Raw genomic sequence first — 23,265 nt, 5'->3', positions numbered from 1 at the left:
CAAGACATGCATGGCAACCCTTCAAAGTTTCAGGGATCCTTTCTGGAGTGTTTATCGTATATAGGAGCCAGAAGATAACAGTGAGGAGACACAAAACGCCATTGTTTAGACTCGATACAACCATTGAACTCAGATTCTCATAACAATTGCAGTTACTGTACTGGGCACACATACGACTAACCCGGGCAATGATCAATCAAACAAGGGCCGTTCACAGGATCCTTCTCTTAACCTCTGAACTATTGGCTAATGATGGGTTCTGGGAGAGGGGGACCCCTGGATTTATTTGCGCATACTCTGCTTAACCTACCAGACTCCCACAAATGGCTCCAAGCCCAACGACACATACAGAGGGCTCTGTTTAATCTTAGTGGGGCACAAAACAGAGCAAATAGATATGAATATGAGATTTGTGTGTGAGGAGTGGAGATCATAAGGGCGGTAGGGAAATAGGGGCAGGGAGCAGGCAACATATATTACAAACATATGCATAATACTAAAAACTAATATAATTAATTAAAGCAATGTTATAGATAAGCTTTAGGTGTTTTCTAGACCTAAGTAAGAGGATAGTTGACTAGAATCAACACTGACAGTAAACCTGCCCTGAATTAAATGAATATGTTTCTAATATCACCTAGGAATTTTCATAGGAGATATTCTTTAAACTGCATAGGACATTTTTCTACTATCTTCAGTCATTTTAATAATAACATCAAATCAGTCCTTCTCAAAATTATCATTCATACATGGGGCTATTTCCCCCAATATGAGAAATACACAAACTCAGAGTGCCCTCTATGTTCATATCAAAATAGAAACCCAGCATCTTTTGGTGGAACTTGAAAACTCAAAATTCTTGTGTGTTCCTGAAACTGAATTTTTGCTGAAGTTGTGATGTTCCCAGATAGACATTGCAAGGAGAGTATTTGAACGCTGGCTGGCGTATGTCATTTTATATGTTCTGTGAACTCAAGGGCAAACTCTCTAATGGATGATTTAAGCAGGCACGTTGAACGTGCAGAATTCCGATGCTGCCTGTAGAGAGATGCTTGCTAACATGGCATATTGACTCTCCAAAGACAATCATTGCTATCCAGCCTTTGGATCTCTCCTGCCTTTCTTCTCTTAGCCCATGGCCTTCCACAGATCTTCCAGCAAGGCTTATTTCTTCTGTCACTGACATTTCCCTCTGTCTGCTTTCTCTATATGAAAATATCAATTCTTTGAACTTAAGGGATATGACTGAACAAATATTTTAAGGAATAACAATCAATTGTTGGAATTAAATGATCCTATTTAATTCAATTAATGTGCTAATTAATAAGGGTTCCCTTCTGAACGCTTAAAGTCATCATTGTATATCTTTGACTATTCCAATGTTTTCAGAAGACAAGAAAAAAAAAACAATTGTTAACTAATCCCAAATTACAGGAACATATAAAACATTAAAAATCAGAAATATTGTAATAAGTAAATAGGAATCTAAAATATATTTGCTCAACTCTTTATCATTTGTGCCCACATTTCATGATATAAATTCCCTCATTTCTACATGAATATAACTCTCTGAGCTCCCGTGGAAATGGACCTATGAACAAGGGTAATGAGTAAGTTGCTGTATTTGGTGATCTACAATATTAGGACAACAAGCTGAAACACCCCTGTGATCAACAGGTCACTGGCTTTTGGTGGTTCTGGCTATGTTGTTGTTTAAGGCAAATGGAAGATGTGATTCTTCTTGACCCATGGTCATGATACACAGGATTGCTAAGTCTTCTTGCTCCTAAGAGAAACCAAATTTATGTTTTTCCTTGAAATCTATCAGATCAAGATATTAGTTCTTTCAAAGAACCCTTGAAAAAGATGAAAAGGCAACATGTAGCCATGGAGAACATATCTGTACTCCACATGTCCTAAAGGACTAGTATTTACACTATAGAAAGGGTGGCAAAAAATCAACAAAACAAAGCAATCTGAAATTGTCTCTGGTAAAACTATATACACAGACAATTTGTAGATGAATGAACCTTGTATATCACTAGTCATTAAAGAAATACAAATTAAGTTATCACTGTAATGAGGTATTAGTCCCCACCTACCAAAATGGATGAGGCTGAAAAAAATAAATGTAATTATACCAACATGGGTGAGGATGCCATGGAGGGGGTTGCACGTCTGTTGCTGGAGAGTGTGAAAATGGGACAGCCACTGTGGAAGTTAGTTTGACAATTTGCTGCAAACCTAAACGTGTGACTGTCACAGAGCACAGAAGTAATTCTATGTCTGGGCATCTATCCAAGAAAAGAGAAAGTCTACACTCGTGCAGAAACCTGGTCACACCCTTACTCGTAGTAACTTATACTGGAGCCAGAGCCACTACCTTTCAAAGGGAAAATGAGTAATTCTCCTGGCCTGTATCTGACTACAGAAAGCTACGAAGTCAAAAGTCAAGCTGAAATGACTAGGGTGGAACTTGGGGAAACTGTACTAAGTGGCAAGGTCTATCCAGAAGATTGCACGTTCTGGGACTAGACATGATAGTCTAGGGCTGTACATAGCTATCATGAAAAAATTAGCAGTAGTCACCTAGGGAGGTTACCTATGAGGAAGAACTTACAAGGGAGGCATTGGAAGTATACACACATATGTGCAAGTACGCGCGCGTGCGCACACACACACACACACACACACACACACACACACGCATGCAAGCCGTTACTGAATTCCACTGGATATTACATTCTCTGTACTATTCCTTGTCAATCTCCTAACTGTTCCAACTTTAGCAGTGTGCGAATGTCATTCATGGAGAACACCTTACAAAAAACAGGTACAGAATCAGCTTCTAACAATGTCATACCATGTATTGTGAATTCATAATAATTTCAAAGCCAAAAATTGGAATGATCTAGCAGTTATTTAATGGGATTTGAAAATACAAGCATGTCATCATGTTGGAAGCACAGGAAAGGGGGCAGACTCGAGAGCAGGTTGACGGTGTGCAGGTTAGTCTGTTCATTTCATGGGGGCCCTGGCTCATCTTGGGTACAAAGTTTTCTGAGAATATTGACAGAGGCAGGCACATTGTCTGCTCCTTAGCCTGTATCAGCCCCATTCCTGAGATCACATAGCATCCACAAATTTCCTTAAAATTGGTTGTAGATAATGAACATGCTCACCTGTTAGTAAAAACTTGGAATATTTACTTCAAAACTTTTCATAGACTGAATTCAACGTTACCAATTATGGACAATCTGACTCATTCCTCCCCGGGAAAGAGAAGCCAGTTTGACTGTGTAATTCTGTAATTCCATGAGGACACTAATGAATGAGATGCCTTTGCACTATTTCCAAAGTTCTCTCTAAACCTTTAGAGCATGTTCTCAATGAAATGGTCTGGCCCATTGGATTGGCCTTTCTTCTTAATCCCCTTCTACCCACGTAGTATTTCTTGATTCTGAAATCCACTGTCTTATCTGCTTTAAAAGCCAGCCTCATTAACTGATCTTGCTGACTTATTTTCTTTGTGTCTCCAGCTGACAGGAAGAGAGTGTAATTGAGGAAAGAGCTTCGGTGATTGATCAATTTAGCCTTTAGACCCCTCTGACTGAGCTCCCAATGGTATTGTCACATAAATCATTTACCTGTAACCACATGGACTCCCTCCTCTGACAGACATTAGCATTACCCCCACTCTACAGGCACCCAAAGACGGAACTGTGCCAGAATTCCCAAGATAAAAAGGTTAGCTTATTTTATTTTACACAATTTGATGAAAATGTATGTGACATGCTGAGCCCCTAGAATCTGCCATGGGTTGGCTAAGCCACACAGCGGTCCTTCCAGCCAGTGATGGCACCTTCTCTAGGCTTCTGTCTTCTGTTATAAGAATAACAGGAGGCAGCCGCTCGTCATTTTGCTAAGTGAATTTTTCTCTTTAGTTAGTTAGTCTTTGGAATTGTTTTTTCGGGATACTCAAAGGGCTTTTTCTTTTCCTCTGGGCTTGAACTTCAATTTTGCCAGCTAGAACCCAACCGAGTATATATATCTATATCTATATCTATATCTATCTATCTATCTATCTATCTATCTATCTATCTATCTATCTATATATATATATCTTAACAAACTTATGTTCCTGGTTGCCTTGAGTATGACATGTATGTGAGTGTCCTCTGGAATGTGATGGACTACCTCGCTTTGCAGACAATTTCTCGTTCAGCTTTTCGTTCCTCAGATGTATCTAGACATCAGCTTTTCGCAGCAAGGTTTTTCTGGGTATTTACAAAGATATTTCAGCTCCCGTGGTGACAAAAGCCTATTAAGTTGCTGCATAATTTACTAACCTGATTTATAAAGCGCTACATTAAATCTAGTACTTTCATGCGATAGGAGGATGGAGCCTTCTGAGGAAAGCGAAGATCTGTAATGATCGAAATGCACCCTGGAATTACATGCAATGGAAGAAAGCAGATTGGGGCAATTATCCCTCTTTTTATCATTAAACCTTCGGAAGGCTGCTAGAGGTTAATGGAACTATTATTTTTCCTTCTTTCAAAATCTGCCTTAAAGCTGATCTGGCTGGCTCCGTAGGAGGAGCCTGGCTCTTGCTACTGCAGGCAGAGTTTCTATTAAGCAAGGAGAAAGATCACACACGTGTGTGCTATCAATCAAATAAATCCTAGAGAATCTGTGTCCTGGAAATGAGCCCTGATGATGAGAGGTGGCCCTCGCACACTTAAGCATAAGCATGGTATCTTTGATGACTTTTTAGTTTTTAAAAAAACACAATATGATTTCTGTAGATGGGCAAAGCAAGTCACGCTAATTGGAAAATTCTTCGAGGGAGGACTGACAGAGCAACCATGCCTCTCGTTCCCTGGGCTATGACTGAAGATGCTACCTGAGATGGATTCTAGAGGAAGTGTCAGGACAAGACTGTAGCCACCTTTATCTGTGGCTTATGCACTTCCTGAGAGAAAGGTGGGGGGGGGGCTCTTCTCTAGGCAGATGGGTACATAGAAGAGGCTGGAATCAAGACATCAGAATGGTGACTCAATCTCAAAGTGGATCACAGGAAAATAATATTCTAAACTGGTAAAAATGGTGAGCTTGCTTCTTTTTCTAATCTTCCGAAAATGCCCAATTAATGAGAATTCAGTTTCTTCCCTTCTTTCTTCCTAGCATTTGCAAATCCATTTAGAAAGAGAAGATCCAGGCTAGAAGATCTCAGTGGTGGAACCCACTACTGGGGATTTGGGTCCCTGAGTCATGGTGTGCCTGACAAACAGGAACTGACCTGAGATAGAATGCCTAAATATCATGAACACAGTTAATAGCCAGTGACGATGGCTCCAGTCTTTTTTTTTTTGTTGTTTGTTTCCTATATTTACTCTAAGTTTGCAGAAAAAAAAAACAGGAAAATGAGAGTGATCAGGCTGGAAGGGTCAATACATCATGGCCAAGGGTAGAAGGAGACATTTTTCCAAATACTCTGTTTCAGAAAATGGTTTGGCCAGTCACGGTATTTCAAGAATATCATACAAACATTCTGGAGTTCTGCTACACATGTCCTTGTGTCCTGAAGGAGGCCCTGCTCTGAAGCAGATGCCCTAAAAGTAGATACAGATTGTATCATTACCTCTTCTACAGAGCTCTTCAATGGAAGAGCTAGCAGCCAGTGTAGTGGGTGCCATTATGAACACACAAACAATCAACTGTTGTCTGTCTATAACAGTCTGTAGGCAAAGTTGGAATGAACATGACGTGCATACACGTCAAGTGTGTTTTTCAAGGTAGGTAATATTGATTAACGAACAATAAAACTATTGCTTATACTGAAAGGGGACAAAGACATAAACTAAAAAGAGAAGGTCATAGCACTTGGGATTATTTATTTCGATATGTTTGGTGGTTATTCAAGACGAACACAGCAATGCATGCTGTTGCCAAGTTCACCTTGTGTTTAAAGGCAGCTTTAGAATAGCCAAGCCTCTCAAACCCACTCTCCTCTCCTGCTTGGCATAAACAACTTCAAGCCCACAGCATTCAATAGCCAGCAAGAGTGCGCTGTCAATTTCTCCGTGTAAATCTACATTGAATTTGTAAAGTCATTTGTCATTAACTTTGCATGGGGAAATTGTTTCCAACAATAGACATCTGTGTTCCTCCTGCCCCGTGACTGTTCTTCTGAATGCTCTCCATCTTCTCAGGGAGAGCATCTAGGATGGACTTTGGCCCTGGAGAAAGCCCAGAAGAGGTGGAGGAGAGACTGTGTATCCACTACTGTCCTCTGCAAACAATGGCGGGGTCTGGTGCTTTACACTTGTAATCTCAACACCTGCCATCAGAACCGCCACAATACATACTACACACACACATACACACACCAGAGAGAGAGAGAGAGAGAGAGAGAGAGAGAGAGAGAGAGAGAGAGAGAGAGAGAGATTCTCACAAGTGTATGCATGTCCCAGTTCCTGCTTCATGAAAGAGCCTGCAAGACATTCTGCAGGACACATAAAAATGTGACTGACAAACTGTCAATGTAGGTGGAACTGTCTTTAAAATTTCCCTCTTTGTGGAAAAGTCTGCTGGATATCATGGGCCTGTAGGCTGAAGTTGGATGCCCCAAAGATACAATGAATTTTGGGTGACTGTCCAGGCAGCGAGATATCTTTGTCAATTCTATAGTTTTGGAAGTTGCTTACAATATACTTTCTCTTTACTCAGATAATATTATATCCTTCTGGAGTCTTTGATAGAGTTGAAGAATAGATAGTAATAATATAGTTTTCCTTAGTTATGATAAAAGATAAAGTAGATATAAATATTGTAATTGCAATTCCTGCTTGATACCTGTTTTGTTATATGTAATTTTACTATGTTAAAGTTAAAACCTTCCTTTTTATTTAAACAGAAAAGAGGAGGTGATGTGGGATTTCTGTCTGTATGCTGTAAATACCATCAATTCATTAACAAAGAAACTGTCTTGAGCCTGTGATAGGGTAGAATAGAGCTAGGTGGGAAAAACTATACTGAATGCTGAGAGAAAGGAGGAGAAGTGAGAGAAAAGCCATGTAGCCCTGCCAGAGCCAGACAGAACTTTACCCAGTAAGCTACAACCAAGTGGCGATACACAGATTACTAAAAATGGGTTAAATTAAGATGTAAGAGTTTGCCAATAAAAAGCTAGAGCTAATGGGCCAAGCATTAATTTAATTAATACAATTTCTGTGTGGTTATTTTGGAGCTGAACAGCTGAAAACAAACAAGAGGCTCCTATTACAATAGATGATCAGGGACACTGAACAAGAAGACTCAAAGACCCAACTCCTCTTTTCCAAAGACACATCTAGTGTTTGTTGCAGGGGTGAGGGGTAGAGTAACTGCACAGAGAGAAGAGAGCCCTCCAGATGTCTCTGTGAGTAATGGGGTTTCAAGAAAGAAATCTTCAATGTCTAGTCTTTTACAGGGAAGATGGAAGACTGAGTCGAGCTATGTTTCAGGAATAGGATAACATGTCAAAAGATCAGGTCTACTCTTTCTCTTAGGAAAATCCTTAAAAGCAGAATAGAGGAACAGTTGAATTAGAAGTGGTGTCTCAGAGAAGGAAGTTAGAGACCATTCAGTTCACTCCTGTTTTCCCCTCTAATTGGTGCATCCATCCTTACATAGAAAAAAGGGACTCACAGACAGAGTTTTTGTGGCTGCTGTCCTTGCTCGGTAGCATCTTGACTCCCCTGGACTTCAGTTCAATCGCCTTTTTCACTGAAAGAAAGACAAATAGATTATCAGATGAGACTTGGAGTTCACAAAGTCATTCTTTAATCTCACAGTAAATTCAGTTTTAATACACTCCTACCAACCCCTGAGAGGGACCCGGATCTAAGGGGACAATGAGAAGAAACAAATGGAAAACAAGCTACAGATAATTAAGGCAGACTTTTCTACAGTAAAATGTAACTCACAATCATATATTTAGAGTTGAAAATAATAGGCAGTGGGCTCAGCTTTCACATCCAAACCCACTCACCATTAGGACAAACAACTTGGACATACCACCATTGTCTCACCAACCACACAGGGCAGGTTGTGCTATCAGTTTTCCATGGTGACACAGACCCTAATGCTTTCTAAATAATTCAATATATTCATAAAAGTCTTTCACAAAAATGGGTGTTGATCATTCACTTAGTCAATGTTTATTCAGCCACTTAAATTTTATCAAATGGTGTTGATGGGTAGCAGTATGGGAATGTGATGTTCAGAATTCTGTAGATTAAAAGTGAAGAAACCAAACCTCTTTGCTTTACATTCCTTTCTCTTCCCTCCCCTTCCCTTCCCCCCCCCTTCTCCTTTCCCCTCTCTTCCCTTCACCCTTCCCCTTTCCTTCCTTCCTCTTCCCTCATTTCCCCTCCGCTTCTCTTGCTTTTTCCTCCCGCTTCCCCTTCCTCCTCCCTTCCTTGTTCCCTCCCTCTTTCCTTTCCTAGCAGAGCCTTCCTGTCTGTGATATGCAAGGAAGTCCTGCATTGTGGTTTCATCTCTTAGATTTAGATAAAGACTAGAATTTTCTAGTTCCTGCCCCCAAACAATACTGGGTATGAGCTGAAGTCTGTCGGAGGGAGGAACCCCTTGCTTTAAAAAATGAAAAATAAACAGGGGAAAGAACCAGGAGGAAAGTGTGTGTGGCCTCCTCCTCCTCTTCTTTTACTGCTCTGGTCTCCCCTTTCTTGCCTTCCCTTTCAAGAACTCTTCCTGGAGTCTAAGTATTGGTCAGTTGATTTATTTCTGTGAAGGAGATAACATAGATCAAGTGAAGGTGACCAAGAACCCACTACTCCTTAGTTTGCTCCTGCAGCTCAGCGCTGTTAAATATTTCAGCTAAAGACACGGCAAGAGCAAAATAAGACCCAGGCCAGCTGTTGCTTAGTCCCCATAATTCCACCTCCTCATTCTTTGCCCATTCCTGAAAGCCTGTGGTGCCAGCCTTCTCCTGCCCAGGACACACAGTGGAAGATGAAGCTTGAGACCCTACATCAAGACTGAACACAATCCCATAAGAAACACTGAGAGAAGGCCAGATGAAGTCATGAGCTACACCTGTGTTACCTGGTCTTCCCTAAAGCCAGAGAAAGGAGAGAGGTTATGGGTACTTCTGATTCTACTTCTCTCTTTTTTTTAAATTTTTCTGGAACAACAAAATAAAAGAAGCTATCTGCCACCTACCACGTTTCTCATAAAAAGTGAACTTTGCCTATTCTAGAAAGGATTTGTCTTTTCATTACCTAGATACTTTCTGTATCTGAGACTCCACTGGGGGAAAACCTTTCACAGAAAGGCCTTCATGGAGTGACAGGAGCAGCACATCCTCTAAGACCAGGGAATGACCTAGACAAAGTCTCAGGGGCAGATGTCTGCCCACCTTGGTATCCTGACAAGCACAGCATCATAACTCAATCTGTGCAAGAGTCAGGACTGCTTCAAGAGACCTTAGCCAAATTGAGGCTTTGGGCTACTGTCTCCCTGTGTTGCTGGGACAGCAGGTGTTAGATGTTGGATCATCAGAATGCTATGAAAGCATTCGACTGGAATTATTTTTCAAATTATTCCTTTTTATATTTTTATATGCACCTTATCATTCAGAAGGCCCTACTCAGTGTAGGTGGGGCTTCTATTTACTTACTTCTTGGCATAAGCAAAAGAACTGGCCTTTGACTTATAATCTTCTTTGTTAATCTGGACTTGAAAAGTGTTGAATCCTTTAGTACCATAAGCCTCAAAGGTGTGGTGGTACACACATAGACAATGTTTGCTTGTGGGGTTGAGCAGGGTAACAAAGGAAAGCAGGACAGGGAAGGGAATTTATTATCTCGGGAGTTTTCCCTAAATGCATGGCCTACAAATGATGAGGTTAGGCTAGCCTGGGGTCCCAGTTCCAAGGTTACTTATGGGGCGTTGAGGCAGGCATCTCAGATCCAGTGTGAGAAGGTGCTGGTCAATAAATAGTCTTGGCCTTCGACACTTTAGAGCATCCTGTCACAGCGCCATGGTGGGTCTGGCCATATTCTTTAGGGATGACCTACTCCATCCAGGGGCTAACCAGTATAAGGAGAGAGAAACCAAGAGAGACTGCCCCACTGTAACAGTGACTTAAGCACCAAGGGTCCTGTGGTTACTTGTGGTTTCTAATAGCTCCACCATCACTCAACTTTTCTCTCTGCCTCCACAAGGTTCCTCAAAGGTGGACACTGGCTACTCAGTAACCATTCACAGAGAGCCCAGGCCCAGATCGTCTCCACCTTGATTTGATTTCTCTCCCTGTCAATGATGTTAGCCTCATCTCCATTTCCATGTGGTGACCGACAAGAGCAAACAGAAAATGAAGGCAAGAAGCTGCTCTCCTTTAGAACAGGTCTTCCTGTAACGTCAGCCTCAGAACCATGTCTTCATTTGGAATTGCAAGTGCCTTGAAGTGTGCTCCCCATCACCTCCACTTTCCACTATAGAAACAACTTTGTCTTGGTGTAACTCAGGGGAGAAGAGATGAATGTGCAATGAGAAACACAAAGGAGAATCGATGGGAAGATTATACTTCGTGTTAAACTCGCAGCAAATTCAACCCAGTGTAGACAGATAAAACAAAACAAACAGGACTCAATTCTCTCGGAAAGTAAAAAGACTGAGAGGCACACAGGGTGCCATAAGAGTGTCTAAATATACTGGACCTCTCTGAGAATATGATGAGCCCATAAATTCCACAATTCTGCAAATAATTGTTCGAAGCTCTTCAAAGCTAATTTCCACCAGGGATACTTTATTTATTTTTCAATATGATGGTATTATTCTTCTGTTACTCTCTGAGCCACTGAGTTCTAATTTATCCCAGGTTCCTTTAGTTTCTTATTGAAGGACAACAGTTTGGGGTGTTGTTGTCCGAAAATAGAAGCTGACATATTCATCCTTGGTCGACCAGTTGTCTGCACTTTTATCTTGTGTCCTCCCTTGATATTCTTCTTCTTCCATATAGAACTATTTCCTTCTTCTTCTTCCTCCTACTCCTCCTCTGTTTATCCTCCTTTCCTCTCTTTCTCTTCCTTCTCCCTTCTTTCCTCTTTTTCACTTCAACACCTCCTAATGAGGCTGAGAGAAACCTCGACTTACAATGGAAGCAGCAGGACGAGAGTGTGCCATTCCAAGTTCCAATCTTCATGATTCAGGGAAACATACTGCCCTCCCCAATACAAAATAGTCTTTCCTTCACCAACAGAAATGAAATGTACTGATGCTGTTCATTCTAAGCTACTGGAAGGAATGATAAAAATGTCCTCGTGGCTGATAACGATCTTAATTCTTATGCTTAACCTCAGACCTAGACAATGAGAGCCTCTGATTTCAGTTTACGGGTTTCTTTTTTTTTTTTTTTTCTCTCTTTTTGGCTTGGCTTCTGAGTTTTTATTGACTTCAGTTGCAAATTCACTTTTTGGTGGTTACTGTCTTCATTTCTAGCCTAAGGGGATGAAAGACATACTAAACTAAGGTTGAGCCAGGGACTCAGGCCTATCCTGCCTAACATAACTCAGTCACACACTTAAGCAGCCAGTGATAACCAGAGGATGGACTTGGTACCTCAGAAACAATAGGCAAAGGACACAAGACCTGAGTTTGGGCTACTGAGTGAGTCCCTGAGGTCTATGGCACAGCATGGTGGCTGTAGTTAGTGATGTGTGCAAGCTTGAGTTTAGTTAAGAGAGCTGGTTCTGAGTCTTAAATAAATACTTTAAAATGCGGGGAATGGATATAGTCACAAGGGCATTTGAATGCTTAGTCCTTTGTTTGTGGTGGGGTTGGGAAGGTAAGTATGGCCTTGCTGGAGGAAATCCGTCACTGAAAGTATACCCCGAGGACTTGAAGACTTCAGCCACTCCATGTTTATTCTCTCCGCCAGGTGTTAGTGGTTAAAGACGTGAGCCCCAGCTTTTGCTTCAGCTACTGTCTCTGCTATCTACCGCCTTCCCTGCTATGGCCCAATCTTTTCCCTCTAGAACTGGCAATCTAATAACTCCTTCTGTCTCTAGGTGCCTTGATCAAGGAGCTTTATCATAACAATGGAAAAGGAACCAATGCATTGGCACACATTCCAGTGCCACGACAGAGGCAAGGGCTATGAGTCTTCTAAAAAAAGTATCAGCCTTAGAAACAAACAAAACCAAAATACCCCAGAGAGCCTTAATTCAAGGAAAACTTTTTGCCCATGCACAAAAAGTCATAAATACTCCCCCCCCACACACACACTACATATCTAGACCCAGAAGCTGATTTTTTGAGTTTATCTCTCCCATTGATTATTGACCAAGAACAAATATCTTTGCAAATAAAATGTAGATTATTTCAATCAGATTTAATGTTGTGAATGTAAAGATAAAACCTAATGAGAAAGCAACCCACAGCAGCAAGCGTCAAATCTGTAAGCCAGTCTCCGTCAACTCACAGCCCCAGGGTTTGACTTCAATCACTCAAAGTATAAGTCAAGTGATTTCTTTATCAAGAGAACATCCATAATTTTGTTAATGAATTTCTAGAGTAAAATATTCTATTTAAGTGTCACAGTCTAGCACTGTTCATTCTTGGAGGTCAGCTATGCCCACCACTGTCCTACTAACGCTGCCCCAAAATGTTCATTAAGCAGGGAAATTTTTAGACTTATATAATTTTTTTCATATATTTAGACATACATTAATTGATGAGTTGTCTCCCTCTCTTGTCAGAAACATTTTGTTACCAAAATGACCCTTTCTCATGTAATATGTCCTAGAATTATTTAATCAATATAATAATAACTATAGTTATTTAATCAATATAATAATAACTATAGTCATCTCTTTGTTGTATATATTCACTTAATATATATATTATATATACATATTTCACAGAAGATATTTGATTTATTTTAACTTCTATTATTCATTTAATTTTTTGGTGGTTTTTGTTTCCTGAGGCAGGGTCTCTCTATGTAGTTCAGGATTGCCTGGAATCAGCTTCCTAAGTGCTGGGACTATAAGCGTTTGTCATCCCCAACCTTCTTTATGTTAATCTCTCTTCTACTTACAGATGCATTTGGAAATTTTGATGTTTCTTTCATTGTCAGAAAGTAAAAATTCAATTCATTTGGAATATCCAAGAGTCTTGTTTTATTGTTTAACACAAAAGTAAGCATTTAAAAAAGTAGTATGCCTGGAGGTATTGCAGATACTCACACTTCCTTGCTCTCTGCAAAACTCATGTTTTTCCCAGAAGTTTTACACCTCATTCCTTTACAAACTGTCTCAAATGTTAACATATAGAATTGTTTTTAAAATTAATCAGTACCTCATTACTAAATCCAACATCATGATCCCCCAATTAACACTGATTTTATTGCATCTTGTATTGAAAAAGCCATAAAAATCCAGATGATTTTATATTTTGAACACATTTAATTCAAACCCACTGTTAAACGGTCTGAAACTTATGAAACGGCTGAGCTTGCCCCAGCTTCCTAGTAACTGTCAGTTATCAGTGTCGTGTTCACAGGGTGGTGGACGCTGGCACAATCACAGGTTCTCAGCCACGACTGCTCTGGGATGGAGGAACCATGTTTCCAAGAGAACTATCTCTTCCACATCTTTTCCTGAGATTATCACCTCAAAAACATGATCTATCACCCTTTTGCTCATTTGTTTTGCTAAGATATGTTTCTGATATGCCACCCTGGCCAGCCTCAGATACAGGAGGATACCCCTGCTTCACCTCCCAATGATACAATTGTAGGCAGAAGTCACTGATCCCAGCTTGGCTGCTCTATTTCTCTCTGTATGAGATAGTTCCCATGCCTAAAGTCATCTTTTTAATATTTTATCATATTAAACAACACAGCGTGTAAAGAATTATAAAACTACATATATATTATGCCACAATGTCAAGATTTCTAAATTCAGACTTTGGCTGAGTAAGTTTTTAACATTTTCTAAGCACTCTTTTAATAAAGTCACATGTTAAGAGTTCAAAAAAGTGTACTAAATGCCTCTTGCTATCAGACACATCATGATAAAAGACTCAGAGGTGCAAACTTAGCATCTGCTTTCAAAAGCACTGACTACACTGAGGTCTCCAGGCTACAGAGAGTAGCATGCAAAACTGATGTCTTGGTTTTACCTGTGTCTCTGCCTTTTTTGCTATGGGTGAAGATATAGAGATAAGTTATTCTCCTAACCCTGCCATCACCTTGGGCTCAGGGACAAAGAGCTTGACAGGACAGACTTCTGAGGTAAGCATCCATCAGGATAAGCCTACAACACGGAGCAGAAGCAATCATTACCTGAGAACCTTATCCCATCAAGCAATAAGGACTTGTTCAAACTTCCTTAAAGCTCCATAGCTGAGAAGATAATGGGCAGAAACTCTATAAATGCCTTGTTATGAATTCCTCTTGCCTATTTCTGCCTCTGCTTAAACCTTTAGGCTCACAGTTACCTCTGCAACAGACCTGAAGTCAACTGACTCCTTTATCTGATCCTCTTCCCAATGCGAACACATGGAATCACTCTGACTTTCACTGCCATTCATCTCTTTAGTTGCTGTACTAGGGAACAAGCACTGGGGTGAGAGTCATCAAACTGCCTGGGACCAAGCTTTAACCTTCAATCTCTAGCTATAATATTGTCATATAGCATTGACACTGATAACATCCTACTGATGCATATATTCATGGCTATTGCATAAAACTTGAGAAAACAAAAAACAAAACAAAACAAAAAAAACAAACCATGATCAAGAGGAAATCAAAGAGAAGCAAAAGAACTCATTGCCTAGAGGCAACTTCTTGAACTACTTGTTACAATTTCAATTCCTTTCTTCCAATCCCATGTGAATTGTATAAAGTTAATACAGGAAGTTGATAGAGACACCAATGGTTTTACAGAGTAAACAACAAAGCTTCATTTTTTAAATTCTGTTTCCATTACTTCTTTCCATTTTTTTTCCTTAAAATGCTCTTAATGTTGGTCATCTTAGGTATGAATCAACACCTCTGCTCAATTCCTGGGCTTCTGTGTGACACTGGACACCTGTTGAGCTTGTGTCCAAACTCTGGCCTGTTTCTCTAAATAAACTGCTATAATTAGGTTGTCACCCTATCGGACTCAACTGATTTCTAGAAAAGCTGTGTCAGCTACAGCCTCACTCATACCCAGGAATATCTTAACTAACCCTCACCTGTCACCAGCCAGCGTCTGCCTGAGAGAAAACACGCGCCAAGCATGTAGCCGAAAATGGATCTCCAGTTTTATCTGCATTTAAAGTAATGGATGCCCTTGCTGGCTTGCTTGCTGATGTATAGCTCACAGTGGTGCCTCGTCCTATACAGGTTATTTTACAGGGGCTTAATAGCTGCTGCGACAAGTCTTTTTTTAAGTTCTAGAAATAATTGGTGTGCTGTTTCCACAAGGTCATCTCTCCTGCAGTCTCATTATACAATTACACCAATGTAAGCCTTCCGATGCTTCTATCAGATGCTAGCGTGCCCTTGAACGACAACCTTTGCAACCATTTAACATCTGCGCTCCAGGACCTAGATTATCAGTTTTCAGTTTTATGCTTAAATCAGCCAGTCTGCTCAGACTGGGAAACCAACTGGGACACTCGGTGGGACACTGGCACTATGAGCAGCGCTAGGTCTGCGTTTCCTCGCCAAGCGGTCACTGGAAACCTTTAGTCTAAGATCCACTTAAGAGATTAAATGATCATCTTACATGCATTTGTTTATGTAAGCAAACTATGTAGAGTTGTGAATACGCTATTTCAGAAAAACAGACAAAAACCTTTGTGTCTTCCCAGCATGTCTGAATTTCTTTAATAGAAGTAAATTCACAAGACGCATCAATTCCATTGACTGTAAATTTCCAGGTTGCCCCTTCCCCCTGAGAGCTGGCTGCTGGTCAACAGAGAATTCTCAATTCAGTCTTAGTTATTAATAATAATTTATTAATAATAATGTTCAAGCATTATACTCCACACATCAACATTTTATTATTTACTTATTATTTTAAAATATTTATTTGTAGCTATGTGTGTAAGTATGTACATGTGTGTGCCTACAGATCACAGGAAAGAGCATTGGATCCCCTGGAGCTGAAGTTAGAACTGGTTAGAAGTGTTGAGCCACCCAATGTAGGTCACGAGAACAAAACTCCAGTCTTCTGTAAGAGCAGTAAGTGCTTTTAACATCCGGATAACACCTTGAGCTCCAACATTTTAGAAAACAGTTAAAAACATTGTCCTTTCATCAGAGCAATGGTTTTAAAACATGAAACCCACTAAAGAATATGCATACAGGGTAACTGGTACATGCTGCTTTTCTAGATCTATGTTCAGTTCCCTGTACTCACGGCTAGAAGCTTCAAACAGCCTGACTCCAACTCCAGGGGTCCTACACCATGCCACATGGTGTCCCACATGGGTACTGCACTCATGTGTGTGTGTATGTACATATGTGCATAGATGAAATCAAAAGAAAATCTTTGATAAAACTGCATGCAGAAGAATGGCTACAAGGGTTAAAGAGGCCCAACATAGCCCAAGAGTTTGGAGGCCTTACTGGAAGCAGATACACAAACTTGATAAAAATGCAGGCACAGAAGTAGCCAATGCATTGGGTAGACACTGAAAAACATCCAGCTACATACAGCAAGTGGTATGAAGTAGGCTGCAGGCTCCCAGGTCTGAGGGCCTCAAGGCTTCACGGAGTGACAGAACTAATCCATAAGACTATGGGCACCGTGGAGATAAAGTAAATGATCTGGGCCAGATGGATGAATGTGGAACAGAGAGGGGGACGTCCAGGTACATGATGCTAGCAGTGGGTACGGAGCTGAGCTCACGCCCTTGGGAGAGTCAGGAGTCCTCTGAGTGTCAATCCTTTGATGATGTACGGAGTGGTCACATGACAGGTCAGTGGGTGTGTTGCGATTTCAGTATTTGGCGACCTCTTCTTGGTGGAAGCCTCTCGGCTTGTATCCTTCCCACAGCCTGGACCAGTTGCAAATACTCATGACATGGTTTTCATATTCCTAAGTGCCTGATGGTCTGCACTTACTTTGATATGCTCTAAGAGGACCCGTTTTGACTTTCAGGAATATGCCGCTTACCAGTTCATGCCTCATGGGCAGCAATAGGCAGGGACCTGTGTCTACATGAACAACAAGGTATTCCACCTATGCAGTTGCCTTACCAATGGAACCAAATGCTTCTCAGAAAATGGAGTCTCCCAGGGCAAGACACAGTCAGGATATCCACTGTTTTCTCTAATGTGGAGTTACATAGAACAGAACACAACCTAGTAGTCTATCTACCACCCGTCTATCACCTATCATCCATCTCATAGCTACCAATCATCTTTCTATCACCTATCATCTATCTCTCACATACCAACTATCCATCTATCTATCTGTCTGTCTGTCTGTCTGTCTATCTATCTATCTATCTATCTATCTATCTATCTATCTATCTATCCATCTATCATCTATCTACCCATCTATCATCTACCTATATATCATCTATCTATCTATCTATCTATCTATCTATCTATCTATCTATCTATCTATCTATCATCTATCTACCTATCCATCCATCTATACGTATCCATCACTCATCTATTTTTATCCTGTTATCTGCCTATTTTCTCCCTATCTTCCTACTTGTGTGAGGTCACATCACACACAAATAATGGTGTCTGTCTCGGTGATGCCTACGGAAATTCCACTGAAACTGCGATGGACGACTTCACTGGCTCAAAGAAAAAGCACAGTAAAATTCTTGATCTTAAGAAAGATAATTAATTTCACTCACCCCTGTGTTCCGAGCCACCTGAGACCATCTAGATAATATATTTCCTGTGATTTAAGTGTGCATTCATAAGTTCAGTCAAGACTTTAGTTGTAACAGGTGAGATTAAAGGATCATTTCACTTGCCCAGCGGGTACATATCTGTTCACTCTACAGAAGGGATTTTAACCTCCTTTCCCAAACAGAGGAAGAGAGGAGAGAACCAGGGGAGGGTGGAGGGAGAGGAATAGGAAAGGAGTGAGACTCTCCCTGGAGATGCAGACCTCTCCCGGAAGCTGATGCAGTCATCCCAGAAAATCCTCTTCCCGGCAGAGTCTGTGTCTTCATCCTGTCATGCCTCACGGCTGTCTTCCTGTGTGGAAGCTGTGTCTTCATCCTGTCACGCCTCACGGCTGTCTTCCTATGTGGAGTGTTGTCCTCAACACTCCTCTCCCTGGGTGACTGGAAACCACCACCCTACCCCACTCACTAGTGGTGTTTTCAGGCAGTGCCAGTTTGGAAAGAGCCAGCAGCCACAGATCTGGGCATCCCAGACTCATTCCTGAATTTTTCTGAAACTTAGAGACACAGCCTTGTTTCTGTGTTCTCTTCAATGGGTGAAAAGGCTTAGATTTTAAAAAACACTAAGATTCTATCTGCTCATTTCTGTTCTGAGCAGATAATGTCGACTGGAGGAAAATGGTTCAGAGTGAGTTCCCTCTTTCCCTCTTTTCTCTTTTTTTCTTAAATGTGGATTCAAGATATTGAACTGGGGTCATCAGGCATGAGTGGCTAGTGTCTTTACCCACTGAGCTCTTTCATTAAGTTTAGTCTGCAAAGTTCTTTTCTGAGACTTACACCAGATAAAGTCAACTCTACAGCTATAGCACAGGAAGGAATTTCAGGACCAGTTCATTGGAAGCAGAGTTGAAATTTACTTAAAGGGATACAAGCAGCAGGATGAATACAAAGAAGGTATTCAAAGAGAGAATGAGACTCCCCCAAGAACGTGGGGGAGAGCCTTAAGGGCTCAGTTTAGGATATCTTCACAGACCGTGAAGATACCACAGCCCAAAAGAACCAGCTCCTGAAGAACATGGAGGCATTGCCTTAAGGTATTAATTTAGGGTGTCTTCAGTATCCACAATCACAGGCCCTAATGGAATCTGACATTGTGTCTCAGGGTGGTATTAGGATTAGGAGATCCTGAGGTACACCTGATGGGCTAACAGTGATCACGTAAACCAATGGGGCTCTGGGAATCCAGGGTGGTTACGTTTTTTTTTTTTTTTTTACTGCAAACAGAAGTTTAAAATCTGATTTGTCAAAGTCTCAGAAAATATATAGAAAAGACGTAAGACCTACTGAAAGATCAGATATGCTCAGGCTTAAGCATGGCATTGCTATTTAAACACTTAAAAAAAAAGAATGCATTTTGTATCATCTGTACGAATATTTTGCCTGCATGTATTTCTGTGCACCACATATGTGTCTAGTGACCATGGAGGTCAAAAGAGGGTATTAGATCTCCTGAGACTGGAGCTACAGATGGTTGTGAACCACAGTATGGATGCTGAAAACAGAACCCATGTCTGCGGCAAAAGCATCCAGTGATCTTAAACCCTGAGCCGAATCTGTAGCTCCAATTTTAACTTTCTCATTTAAAAATATTCCTGGATGAAAAGACTATACCTGTCTCTATGGAGGCAATTTCCAGGCACGTTTTGTTAATTGTGCTGGAAAGCTTGACTCTCAACTGTCAAGCGAGTTCAACCACAGTCCAGAAAGTGGGTTCTTTCCTTTCCCATGTCCAGGAATTTTCCCTGGCTTTCCTGCCTCAGTACCACCCACTGTGTCATGGATGTTATAGCATAGAACAATACACTGCATAAATTATTATGATATACATCACTTCACAGGTGGTGCCAATAGATATAGAACATGCACTGTGTGCTGCTCATGATACTCAATAACTCGCAAATGTATTACAGATCTATATATTCAGCATGCTACAATTTCTATTATTTTTACTATATTCTTTAAGATTTATTTTACTTTTATTCATGTTCATGTATGTGTGCACATGCACACATGCATAAGTCCCCATGTGGTTCGCATGAGTACAGCACCCAGAGAGAGCAGAGGAATGCATCAGATCTCCCGAGGCTGGAGTTAGAAGTGGTTATGAGCTGGAGACGTGGGTATGAGAACGGAGCTCCACTCCTCTGCAAGAGCATCAAGTGTTCTTTGCTGAGCCATCTCTTCAGCTATAGAATATACTTTTTTTATGTATAAAAAGGGTTTTTTTTTGAATCATTAAGTTCTTCATTCTTTGACACCAGCAGCAGCCTCATGCCTTCTTGGTTTACTGTGTTCTAGACACGTGACTGGTCATTCCTTAATATTCACATGGAGAAGGGAAGATCTAACAACAGACTAATCAGACATACCCACTTTGATAAATGATGGGTGAATGTACTGCCAAGTGGCCTTTGGGGGAAATGACTTCACTGACTTCTCCTGAAATATAAGAAATTAGCACATCTCTTGCTAGATTCTGAAGTGATGTTAGAAGATGTTCTATCCATGGCAGAATGGCCACATGGTGCAAGGCAGTGAGATTCTCCAACATCAAGCTTTTCTCCATCTAAAGCCTTACCCTGAGCATGTACCCCATGCTAAATAAATAATGATTGATCTTCGGCAGCTCCTCCATGGGAAGCACTGTCACTTTTGTGATTGTCTAACCCTCAGGTAGGGTGTTTTAATAGGAAAAACCTCCCGGCACCACAGTGTGATCTTTGAACATAGCTGAGGCATATAATCTGTGTCCTGGGTCTCATTACAATGTCACCTGGCAGGTGAGCAATGTCCCCGGGTCTCAGGTTCCTTCTCTGTTTAATAAAGATAATTATCGCCTGCTTTGGAGAGGTCTATGACAAGCAAATGAGTTAGCAAGCAAGCACCTTGTGGCTTCCTGGCCCTGCTACATGTGAAAAGTGCTTTTAAAAGGCTCTGTGCTGGGACAGCTTTGCCTCCGCTGGTTCAAGAGGTGGGGAATCAGTGACTCTGCACTTTGTTTTCCCCATCCACCTCATTCAAGATGCTAAGGATGGATCTGTAACTGAGACAGGCCAGTACAGGAGGTAATTCAGCCCAGGCTCCTATTTGGTTTTCCACACCTCTCTTGTACTAACACCCTTGTTTGCCTAGTTCCTTCATCTCATGCACACCCAGGCAGTCCCCTCTCCAAATAACTCTTGTCATTTAAAAAACAAATGAACTTGATTGGAGAAAAAAAAATCAGGGAGTGAGAATCAAGGAAGAGAATCATTGGGACCTCACACCAGCAACTTCTGGCGTCCATTCTGTGCTGTTCCACCCCATTCCTGTATGGGACAGGTAACCTTTTACGGTACTAGTCTTATTGCATGCAAGATATTTACATCAGACCTCATAAGCATATGTGTCTCAGACCACATGGCAACCTGGTATCAGGGGCCTCATATACATATACACACACAAGTTTTCTCCTCTTCTCCATGGCCTTTCCTGCCTCCATTCATTGTACTGCATTCACAGGGCTGATCTCTCAAAGGAGGTGACATTTCACAACAGCTAAGTTCACACCGTGGTGGCTCAAGTCTTCATTCATTCGTTCAAGAAAATAACTGCAGTGCATTTCTGTTCCAGGAGTCAAGAGAGGTCTCATCTCAGTGCCACCTGGCAGGAAGCAGTAGAGAAAGGCTGGGGGCAGAGGCAGGTGCGGGGCTCTATCTGATGCAGAGCTGCGAAGCCTAGGGAACCAGTACTGATCAAGAGCTATTGTAGACATGATCCGGCTGGGCTGGGACGGCCATTTCTATTGCCACCCTCCACCTTGCATCAACAAGAAGTGGTTTCATCTGCAAGGTGACCCCTTTTCTTTAAGTGCCTCCAACCCTTGTCATCTGCAAAGGCTGAGCCTATGAGCTGAGTGCTTGAGATTGTAGACCTGAGTGAGTGAGAAGCAGAAGCAGGAACACACAGATGCCCAGCCATCACTGGCCAGCCTCCTTCGTCACCCAAACATGGCACTCAGCACTGCATCTGGAGCATTGCCAGATATGTTTCCCAGCACCCGCCTTCAGCTACTGGTGGGATAGCTCAGTAGATAGAGGTGCAGCCCCCAGAACTCGGGATGTCAAAGGGGCATAGAAGTTCCCACAAGTTGACCTCCAGTATCCATACTCACATTTCCATCACTGTGGCAAACATCTCAACTAAAAGCAACTTAAGAGATGAAAATGTTTTTTTGGCTCAAACTTCCCAGTCACGGTTCATCATCAAGGGAAGTCAGGGCAAGGACTCAAGGCAGGAACCTGGAGACAGGAACCAGGAACGGCTGATGTTTACTGATCGACTCTTATCTCTCTCAGTCTCATAGTTAGTTCTTTATAAAGCTCAGGACTACCTGCCTATGGATGGTGCCTACCACAGTACACTGTGCCCTCCTGACTCAACTAATAATCCAGGCAATCCCTCACTGTCCAGCCTGATGAAGCAATTGCTCAACTGAAGACCTTCTGGGCTGTGTCAAGTTGACAACTGATGCTAAGAAGAACAAGCAGGATGGCATCGCACATAAATAAATGCAATGGCATTTATTGTTAATTTGGCATGTTCGTTAAACTTGCCTTACCAGTTTTTTCTTTAGTTATTACTCTTTTATCAGTAACATTATTGGGGGTGTCTGAGCCCCAAAACTTGTGAAGGGATCATTAATTGTATTAAGTAACATTAAATCAAAATTAATGTGGTGGGAGAAAGGAGCAAAATTGGAAACTCTTTACAGGAGTACAATCCATTTCTAAATGAGCAACCATCAGAAGCTAGTTTTGAGAAAGTAATTACAGCAGAACTTATGAGAGGGCTAAATGAAGAAGTAGCAAAGAAGGAAGAGTTAGGATGAGCAGGTGGCAGTCTGTGACATTAACCGCTGATGAGCCATGTGTCACCAGCACGTTTCCCCCATCAGAGAGGAAAACAGATACCCTAAAAATGTCATCAGCTTGAGAAAATAAGAATTTAAAGATAAGCTACGCACAAGTGCAGCAGGCATATACACATTTATGTATACATCTATGCAAGAACACATGCATGCTCAGATATATACAGGAGCATACAGATGTGCATGCATACATATGTGCTTACATGTATATATAGGCACATACATGCATATTTACACACATATACATGCCTACAAGCATATATATTTGTATATATACAAATATGCATACAAATACACATATATATGCGTGTATATACATAAGCACATATGCACATATATAAACACATGTATAAACATATGCATGCATGTATGCTCACTGAACTTCTATAAACACTAAGATGATAGGTAATTTCATT

The 23,265-nt window shown here is 41.2% G+C and overlaps 1 protein-coding gene across 2 annotated transcripts in view; it reads right to left on the bottom strand.

Moving 5' to 3' along the window:
• Csmd1 (CUB and Sushi multiple domains 1) overlaps window positions 1-23,265 on the bottom strand; it is a 1,398,492-nt gene that overhangs the window by 455,272 nt on the left and 919,955 nt on the right. For both annotated transcript variants that reach the window (XM_057752269.1, XM_057752268.1), the window contains exon 7: window positions 7,693-7,770. In XM_057752269.1, the coding sequence (XP_057608252.1) occupies window positions 7,693-7,770 (78 nt within the window). The remainder of the gene's footprint in view (window positions 1-7,692; window positions 7,771-23,265) is intronic.

The sequence above is a fragment of the Chionomys nivalis genome, chromosome 20, assembly GCF_950005125.1.
Source record: "Chionomys nivalis chromosome 20, mChiNiv1.1, whole genome shotgun sequence".
NCBI classification, from domain to species: domain Eukaryota; kingdom Metazoa; phylum Chordata; class Mammalia; order Rodentia; family Cricetidae; genus Chionomys; species Chionomys nivalis.
This window is presented reverse-complemented; position numbering and strand designations above follow the sequence as displayed.